The sequence below is a fragment of the Eublepharis macularius genome, chromosome 19 (genome assembly GCF_028583425.1).
Source record: "Eublepharis macularius isolate TG4126 chromosome 19, MPM_Emac_v1.0, whole genome shotgun sequence".
Lineage (NCBI taxonomy): Eukaryota > Metazoa > Chordata > Lepidosauria > Squamata > Eublepharidae > Eublepharis > Eublepharis macularius.
Window position 1 is genome coordinate 23904044 of NC_072808.1, and position 9460 is coordinate 23913503.

At 50.4% G+C, this 9460-nt stretch overlaps 1 protein-coding gene and 2 non-coding genes across 3 annotated transcripts; all 3 read left to right on the plus strand.

The window, feature by feature from the left end:
* The first annotated feature begins 200 nt into the window (after window positions 1-200).
* On the plus strand, window positions 201-5805 carry SSR4 (signal sequence receptor subunit 4). The gene is made up of 6 exons (XM_055003449.1): window positions 201-648; window positions 1369-1487; window positions 1940-2014; window positions 3700-3789; window positions 4441-4506; window positions 5674-5805. The coding sequence occupies exons 1-6, from the start codon at window positions 216-218 to the stop codon at window positions 5776-5778; spliced, it is 888 nt and encodes a 295-aa protein (XP_054859424.1). The 5' UTR covers window positions 201-215; the 3' UTR covers window positions 5779-5805.
* LOC129346654 (small nucleolar RNA SNORA42/SNORA80 family) lies at window positions 1572-1708 on the plus strand. Its single transcript, XR_008598820.1, has one exon. It is a non-coding gene; the product is annotated as a small nucleolar RNA SNORA42/SNORA80 family (small nucleolar RNA).
* LOC129346655 (small nucleolar RNA SNORA42/SNORA80 family) lies at window positions 2640-2777 on the plus strand. Its single transcript, XR_008598821.1, has one exon. It is a non-coding gene; the product is annotated as a small nucleolar RNA SNORA42/SNORA80 family (small nucleolar RNA).
* Window positions 5806-9460: the final 3655 nt, after the last annotated feature.

Here is a 9460-nt window from a genome sequence, read left to right on the forward strand (position 1 = left end):
GGCGGTAATCGGAACTAACCCTCCCCCCCGGGAATTAATTGCGCGTGCGCAGATCACTTCGCGGCCAGCCATTTTAGAATGCCTGCCAGGCGTCTTTTGTTCGGCAGCGGAGGTCCTTCGCCTCAGTTCCCGCTCGGGAAGGCAGGCGGGGGCTGTCTCGTATTATAAAGGTCGCCGGAGCCGGAGCCTCGGCACAAACAACGGCCACCCCCGCCATGGAAGCCAAGTACGCAAAAGCAGCGTCTTCTTTTGCGGGGAGAAAGGGCGGAATCGAAGCCGTCGCGGCAAATAAAAGCGCGACTCTCGCGGTTGTATTTATTCATTTGTGCCTCAAGGACGGCGCACTAAGCGCCCGCGCGCCGCAGCATCCGGGCGGGAATGACCGCTCCTCGGTGAGGGGCCCCCTCGTGGCCGGAGAGGAGCCGTGCTGCGCATGCGTCGGCCGGCGGAAAGCGACGTGTTCCTCCGGGGCCCTCCCTCGTCACGTGGCGAGGGGAGCGATCCGATTGGCCGGCGCTCGGGGCCCTCCCTCCCGGCGGGTGGCGACGCGGCAGCCCTTCCTTTCTGCGGCGGCGATGGCGGGGGCCGGCGTGGGCCCGGCGGGGCTGGCGGCGCTGCTGCTGCTGGCGCTGCTGAGCGGGGCGCGAGGTACGCACAGCCCTCCTGGCGGCGCGGGAGGCGGGAGCAGCCCGATCGCCGGCGCGGAGGGCCGGGTGCTGAGCCTCGGAGCCCCGGCCGCGTATGGCAGCCCCGAGGGACACGGATCTTTCCCTCGGGAGGCTTCCACGCGCGGGGCTGGTGCTTCTTAGCGGCCACCGGCACAACTCCTCTCGGAGGATGAAGCACAAGAAGGTGCTGCCGGCGGAGGGGCGATCCGAGGCCGCGCCCGCCCGCCAAGCCCTGGCCCTGACCCGGCGCCCCAGAGATCCGGCCAGGCCGGGGCTGCCTTGAGGGCCCGTCTGAGGCCTCCGCGGACTTCCGGCGAAGCGGGACGCTCTGAGAGCCAGTTTGGCGTGGCGGTTAAGGTCGGTGGGACTCTAACCTGGAGAGCCGGGTTTGATTCCCCACTCCTCCACTTGAAGCCAGCTGGGTGTGACCTCGGGTCAGCCACAGCTCTCTCAGAGCTCTCTCAGCCCCACCCTCCTCACAGGGTGATTGTTGTGGGGATAATAATAACACAGTTTGTAACCCGCTTGAGTGGCTGTTAAGTCATCCTGAAGGGCAGCATATAAATCGAATGTTATATTATTATTATAATAGCGGGGGGGGGGGGCTTTGCCATGTTGAGCAGTTTATACACCAGCAGGCTCCCCTTTCCCATTGGGCCCTGCATGTCTTACTCCTAAGCCTGCATGTCTCTCCCCTCAGCTGAGACCTGCACAGAACCTGCCATCTCCCCCTCCTACTACACCACCTCCGATGCTGTCATTTCTTCTGAGACGGTCTTCGTCGTGGAGATTTCCCTTACATGTAAAAATGGAGCTCAGGTGAGTGCCAATTTGGTGGATCTGGAACGCACCTGGGAGCCAGGAGGGAAGTTGCCATTTTTACTCCTTTTTCTTTGGCCAAGGGCATGGCTTTGGATTTATGGCAGGCCCTGCTCTGTGGGCCTCTCATAGTGTACCCCATGCCAAAGCAGCTGCCCTCCCAGAACCATTGGCTGGCCTGGCTGACTGTCGCTCCAGCCACTGAAGTGGGTGGCACATGTGTCGTTGGGGAAGAGAGCTAGTTGTGTGAACCCTTGGTAGCATCATGTCTTGAACCCAGCTCCTTGGATGCTTCTACCAAAGGTCTACCTCACATTATAACATGGAGGACATGGTAGCATTTGAATCTGAAGTTAGGCCTACCTGTCTTTTTCATTGTTACGATTCTGTTATATTCTTGAGAGAAGGTGGCAAACAGATCCGTGACAGCCATACTTTCTCTCACTTTCTAGAATGTTGCCCTCTATGCAGATGTTAATGGCAAGCAATTTCCCGTCACTCGGGGTCAGGATGTTGGCCGCTATCAGGTAAGGATACTCGATGACCTCTGGTCAGGGGTGGAATGAAATTGAGCATTGATGGGTGGGGACAGTTTTAGACATGAGGTGAAATCCTGGCTTGTCAGAAGCTCATAATGGTAGCTTTGGTCACGATATGTTCTCTCTGTCTCAGTGGCCTTCACTTCTGAATCACTCTGCTCTATCTGTTGTGGAAAATGCATTTCTTCTGGACTGTTGTCCAAATGTAGTCTTTTGAAATCCAGTGGCTTTTTCTCATTTTGCTTTCTTCTACTTCCGTATTTGAGTTCGCTATTTTAAAAAATGCAGTGACAAAAAACAAATTCCTAAACAGAAGTGGAAAGAAACCAGCTTCACCAATACAACACTTAAGAATGAAGTCTTTGCATTAAAAATGTTAGTTAACACTTTCCATGCTTGAAAATAAGTACTAGAACAAAGGTATTCTAGAATAATGATAGCAATATGATGATAGAAAAAGTTGTCTAGATTGCCTCCAACTGAAATAAGCCAGTCTGCATAACCTGCAGGTTCCCTAAGCTGCAATGTTGAGGTTGGCAGAGTTGAACAGATTGCTGGGCACTGTGCTCTGTAGTTTGGAGATTGGGAGGCAGCATTCATCTCCAGGGGAAATGCATGGCTCTGGATTTATGGTGGGTCTGATTCCATGGCTCTTTCCATAGTGTACCCCATGCTAAAGCAATCTGCTACCCCGAACCATTGGCTAGTCTGGCTTGTTACAGCCCTAGCTACTGAAGTGGGTGGCACATGCTCTGTCATGCTGTTTATGCATTTAGGTCCCTAGTTATGGTTGTTGTTTAAAACATTTATTAACTACCTTTCCACCTTATGGAACGCAAGGCAACTTACAATAACAAACAGTAAAAAATGGTTTTAAATCATAACTTAAAACTACCAATATGTTTAAAAACTGGCTAAACAAATGCCATCCTGAATAAAACAGGCTCCAGCTGCTTCTTGAAGATCAAGAGTGAGGAGGCTGGGCACACATCCCCGGGAAGAACATTCCACAATCATGGGACCGCCACCAAAAAGGCCCTCTCTAGTGTACCCACAACTGAGCTTCTTTGGTTGATGGGACAGTCAGGAGAGCCTCTCCCCTTGAGCTTATCTCCTAGGCAGGAACATTTGGTAAAGTTAGCCCTTCGGATACTCTGGTCCAAGCCACGTAGGGCTTTAAAGATTTGAACCAACACCTTGAATTGGGCTTAGGAGTGGATCGATAGCCAGGGTAATTGTTGCAATATTGGAGTAATATATTCCTGGTAGCTGACCCCAGCCAGCAGTCTAGCCACAGCATTCTGCATTAGCTTCAGCTTCTGAACACTTCATGGGGTACCCCCAAGCAGCATGCATTGCAGTAGTCTAGTCCAGTAGTCTAGCCCAAGCAGCATGCATTGCAGTAGTCTAGTCCATTGCAGTAGTCCAGTAACTAAGGCGTGGGTCACTGTGGCTAGGTCTGACTGACCCAGGAACCAGGTGCAGCTGATGCACCAGATGAAGTTAGGCAAAAGCATTCCCAGCCATTGCAGCCACCTGACTTTCCAAGATGACTGCTGTGCTGAGCAGCATTCCTAAACTGTGAATCCGGCTTTTCAAGGGGAGTGTAACTTTCTCACAATCTAGCAGAGAGTCCGGTCTTGGTGCTGATCCAGTAATTCTCTCTCGCGCAGGTCTCCTGGAGCATGGAGCACAAGCTGGCCCGTTCTGGTACCTACGAGGTGAAATTCTTTGATGAGGAGTCTTACAGCATTTTGCGTAAGGTGAGACTGCCCCCTGATGGGTGGAAGGAGAAGGCTGTACTGGGGTTGCAGCCGTTTGGATTCCTGGAGAATAGGAAGCGTGTAGGATAGCTGCGGTATCATAAGGAAACTGTCTTGCAGTTACTGTTGGACTTAATCTTAACATCCCCTTCAAACATTTAACATTATCAGTTCCTAGCCCTCATTAGGGTCTTTTAAAAAAAGAAATATTTCTGAAGTAAAATAAAGTAACTCTGAACGCATACAGAGTACCTTCCCCTTACTATTGAGCAACTGTAGCCTGTCTGGAACCAAAGGGAACCTCCATGGTAGTCTCAGCGAGAAAGGCGGGCTACAAATAAAGTAAATAGATGGTAGAAATCCTGTGCAGCAGATTCCAGCCACCTTTAATAACGAAACGGTGCTTTGCCGCATCATCCTGGAAAGTATTTTTGAGGACACCGTTAAGGTGGCAGTCTCAGTTTACAGCCATCTCTTAGCTACTACTTGATTGCAGTCGCTGGAAATTCACTCAGTCTCTTCCCTGCTGAGTATTCAGCGTAAAGGAGGCTAGTGGTGGGGCCAGATCTGCAGAGCGAACTCCACGCCAAGAGCATTGAAGTTCTTGTGTCTCCCCCCCCCACTTCCCCCCATTCCTTTCTCCCATTCCAGGCTCAGCGCAACAATGAGGACATCTCTGGGATCAAGCCCCTGTTCACAGTCAATGTGGATCATCGAGTGAGTAAAGAGGGGGAGGGTGCTGCCCATGTACAAGGCTGAGAAGGATAGAACTTGTCCTGTAAAACAACGTCCTTGATTTTTAGCCAGGCTTGTATGATATCTGGTAGCTTCCTGGAGCAGTTGTGCTCATGTCCAGTGATGGGGTGCATCTTTATAGTTCCCTGAAGTTCCAGCCATGTTGGTTAGGTCATTGGCCCCCAGGCAGAATTGGTGGCAATGGCCCCAGCAGAACTGAAAATGTCAAATGACAGTTGCCTGGCCACAAGAAGGGTATTAGCTGTAATGCCAAGCAGGCTGGATGAAGAAAAGTTTGCCTTATGAAGTGTTGAGATGAGAAAATATGCAGGGAAAGACTTCTTTTTGATTTGGCTTTTAGATTGGACTGTTGGTTGCAGTTTGCTCCTGGGACTTTCTGCAATCTGTCCTCCTGGCTCCAGGGAAACATCCCACTTTCACACGTAGAATGAATTGCACAAACATACATATTCAACTTAATTGTGCATCCTGCAGAGGATTTCCCCTGTTGGAAGAAGGGTTTTTGACCATTCCCCCTTCCCTCTGCAGACCCCTAACCCCTTTTCTTCACACCCTGCAAGGGCTAAGAAATTGGACAGAGAGGTGTGTCAGATACTCCAAAATACTCCATCTAAGCTTGTGCAAAATCTTGCAGCTGTGCTTAAATGTAAATGTATCCTTTGAGTCCAGTACCCCTTTTTGGGTCTGGAGTTTCCATACAGTAGCTGGGGTATAGGCACATCTCCGGGGGTGCCTGCATAGTGTGATAATCCCTGAAATTTGGATAAGTGGTTTTCTGTTCTCTCTTCTTCCCCTGGATTAGCAGAAGACACACAAGTCCTGTGGACTGGATGTGTCTGGTTGCCAAAATCCCCCCCCCCCTTCCGCTGGTGATCAACCTAACTTCATTGTAATGATGAACCGATGATAACTCCACCATCACCCCCAGCCTGAACTGGGGCTCAGCTCTGAATTAAAACCATGGAGAAGTTACATCTCATAATGTTTTAAGACTCTCAAGAAGACAGCTGCTGGGTGATTCTTCCCAAATCTTGTGGATGACCAGTAGCTTCAGTTGCCTTCCTTCTCATCGCTTTTCAGCCTGCCTCATTTCCTGACCTGACTCACCGTCTTTTCTTGCCCTCCCAGGGTGCCTGGAACGGCCCGTGGGTCTCCACCGAGGTGCTGGCAGCCTGCATTGGCCTCCTTGTGTACTACATGGCCTTCAGTGCCAAGAGCAACATCCAAGCCTAACCCACTTCAATAAACTCTTCCTGCCAACCTTGGTCTTGCCTGTCCTTTCTTGGGCTGTTGGGTGTGCTGGGCTCCACAGCTGCTGCCCTTTATCATTCAGCAGGGATGCAGGCAGCCCTGTAGCAGCTTGGGAAAGCCTGCCTCTCAAAGGGCTGTGCGTGTGCATTGGGAGGGGGCGAGAGAAAAGGCAAGGGGGATGCTGGTGGCGGCGGTGATGCTGCCACTCGGGACAACCAGTTGGGGTTTCGGCAGGATCTCTTCTCCATCTTCCTTGGCCCTGGAAGCCACTCTCTGGGAATGGGAAGCTTGCGGGAAGGAGAACTGGTTCCTACTTCCATGGAAACAAAAGGGGTTCCTGGGCTCAGCCCCAGACCTGGTCTGTAGCGCCCTCTTCCCTGGGCTTCTTGGAACTGGAGGCAGGGTCAGGGATCCACTGTGACAGCCGCTGCTTCCCCACCCCTGAGCTTTGGGCCTGTTTCCCCTTCCCTAATCCTGGTAAGCAGCCTGTCCCTGGGAGCTGCTGTATTCATGCCGTGGCTCCTTATCCGCCTAATGACAGTAGCTCTGCATGTGAGCCAGTGTGGTGCGGGTGGGATTACACTGCCACTCTGAAGTTGCACTAATGCTGGATTAAAGCGGGGAAGCCAGTTGCAAAGGGCCTGGGCGATCATCACTGACGGACTGGAATGTTTTACAGTGATCCAGCAAAGGAAGAGAGACTTAATGGTTTGGGGGGGGGGGGGGGTTCCCTGAATCTGAACCACTTCCTGCACTGAGCAAAGCAGGCTGTTGGGGTAGAGCTCGATTACGGCTTGCGGCTTTACCTGCAAGTTCCTCCCCCTGGACTGGTTTTACCAGAGTTAGTGTTGCTTCGCTGCCTTACCCCTTTAGTCTCCTGTTAGAACTTGGGTGGGTTTTTATGGTGAGCCTGTTTGTGATATCACTCCAGGAACCCTTTTTTGTTCCTGCCACAGCTCTGGAATAAAAGGCAGGAGTCCCACTTCCATGCCTTTCTGTTTCAATGAGGCAGGGGGAGTCTCTGAGTCCTTGCCTTAGGCCTACCTTGGGAGTCTGGATAACTTTATGCTGAATTTATTTAAAGCAATGTAAGGTCACATCCAGTACCGTTTTAAAGCTAGTGAAGAGAAATAGTTCTGAAAAGCTGGCCTGCTTTATGAACCAAATAAAATCTGTGTGTGTGTGCACACCAGCTGTCAAGGCGCACACGCAAAACATTTGCCTTTCTCAATGGTGTGCCTTCTCATCATTTTGCCTGAGGCAAGACTATGGAGCAGAGACTGGAGGAGGGAAGGCACAATAAACTAGACTGCATGAATGAGAAGATGGCTCCAGAAGAGAAGGTTGCTGCTGCTCTGTAAAAATCCCAATGAGCTCTAGCCAGTTTGGTGTAGTAGTTAAGAGCGTGGGACTCTCATCTGGAGAGCAAGGGTTTGATTCCCCACCCCTCCACTTGAAGCCAGCTGGGTGACTTTGGGCTGGTCACAGCTCTTTGGAGCTCTCTCAGCCCCACCCACTTCACGGGGATTATTGTTGGGATAATAATGGCATCCTTTGTAAACCGCTGAGTGGGCATTAAGTTGTCCTGAAGGGCGGTATATAAATGAAATATTAGTTAAATCACATTGAAGTAACAAGATGGTGCGGTATAACCTATACACACAAGCCATGAAGACTTGGGTTGTGATTTGACAGCACATAGATAACTGGAAGATAATCTGTTTCTACATTTCCATAGGTTAATTAGTGCTGGGTGTGGCAGAGAATGTTAACTGCATGCACCTTGCAGGTAAAATCGTGGCTCCAAGGTGATTTGCAGACTCGTCCCCTGCCTGTAGCTACTGTTCCTTTTATTTCATTTATATAGCCTCTTCTATGTGGAGATCCAAAATGACAGCTAGCACTAGTTTTCCCAGGGAGAGGAGAGAAGCGTAAAAAGGAGAGAGGCTATTGCAGGTTTTAGGAAGGGACTTAGGAAATAGTGGAGAAGGGAAACAGATGTTCCCCCCACCTCCCCCTGCAAGGCCTTACAAGTCCCTTGCTTGTAATCCCAAATTTTCAGGTATCCTTATGCTATGTCAAGGTTTCTCCCCCCCCCCGACTTTATTGAGGAATGGGTGATCTTTCCAGGGCAAATGGTACCAAATCTGCAGGAAACCAAGTTCCCCTCTCCCCTAAAGGCCCCCCAAGCTTCAAAGGGATTGGACAAAGGGGGCACCTTGTTTGGGGGGAGGGGGTCTGTACAATTGAACCCCGTTGTACATTCCCTTTTAAACTTAGGGAGGTCTTTATGGGAGAGGGTTCCTTGCCTCTTTGGTCTAAAACAGGTGCTCCAGTCCTCCAGAAAAATTCCCTACTGCTGTGGGTTTTGTTCAGTTCTGAAAGATCCATAATTTCATTTTTCATTCTGTAAATACACAGCAGCACCTAAAAGGCACTTGGGGGTATGTTTTCCTCAGGAATTTCAGCACACGCATCCCTACTCCCAAAGCTCTTTGAAGAGAACCTTTTTTGAACTCTGCCAGCTAAGATCTTTTCAAACGGCAATGCCTGGGAGTGAACCAGGCTTCTGTGTGCAGAGCAGGCACTCAACTACTAAATGAAGGGTCCCTTCCAATGTGGATTGTTTAGCACAACAAACAGAGATTACGGGGATTTCAGAATTCTTTGCTGGGGTCTTGAGGAAGGGACTTGCTTTCTATCAGGTTTGCTCACTTAAACAAGTGTGTGTGGTTGTCCTCCATCAAATGTCATGGATGCACAGCAATTCCCCCCCCCCCCCCCAACCATCTCACAGGCGGGAGATGCGCAAAGCACAGCGGCCCTGATTCGACAGGTGCATTTCTAGTCAGCCAAGCAGGTCTGGCCATGCCCTGTCACACTGACCCCCAATTTGACAATGGCTGCTCTAGCACTCACCCCTTTATTTCTGGGGGCCCAGTTCTCTCCCGACCCCAAGCAAACAGCCAGTGATGAACCCCCCCCCTCCTCACTGGAGCAGGAGGTGTGTTTCAGAAGAGCCTAGAAAGGCATCGCTCTTTGTATCTTTCCTTGTGGAAACAGTTGCCACCCCTGGCTTGAAAAATTCTACTGGCAACACCAAGAAAGAACCACCAGTCCAAAAAGACCATGTAATGCGCAAAGTCATACAAATTTCATGGGCAGTCAATGTACAATTTGAGAATCTAACCCACCAAACAAACAGTTACAGCATTTACAATATTTTTCCACAGGCACAGAACCTTCATAACCTCAAAGATGCTCATATGCGGCAAATGATGTTTTTAGCCACTGAGCTGCTCCCCCAGGGAGGCTCCTGGTGGGAGAATGGCCTCGGTGGTACCCCGTTTCGCTGTACCTTGCTTCTAGAGAGATAAGCTAGAGACGATGCATTGACTTCTGAGTTGGAAAATGGAATATCTACGTTGCATACTATAAAGGCTGGTGAAGAAGCCTATTTGTTTGGTGGATTAGCTTCTCAAATTGTACATTGACTGCCCATGAAATTTGTATGACTGTGTGCATTACATGGTCTTTTTGGACTGGTTGTTCTTTCTTGGTATTGCCACTTGAAGACCATTCCCTCATTATATAGCCCCCTTGAAAAATTCTACCACTGACTGTCCCAGTGCCAATAGCAGCCTTTTTGAGAACTGCCAGAGGG

What these genes read in the sequence shown, in the direction of transcription:
- SSR4 (XM_055003449.1), top strand. Translation starts at nt 216, where the DNA reads ATGGAAGCCAAGTACGCAAAAGCAGCGTCTTCTTTTGCGGGGAGAAAG. An exon ending in CATGTAAAAATGGAGCTCAG is followed by an intron (nt 1,488 to 1,939) that starts GTGAGTGCCAAT and finishes CTCACTTTCTAG; the next exon opens with AATGTTGCCCTCTATGCAGA. An exon ending in AGGATGTTGGCCGCTATCAG is followed by an intron (nt 2,015 to 3,699) that starts GTAAGGATACTC and finishes TCTCTCGCGCAG; the next exon opens with GTCTCCTGGAGCATGGAGCA.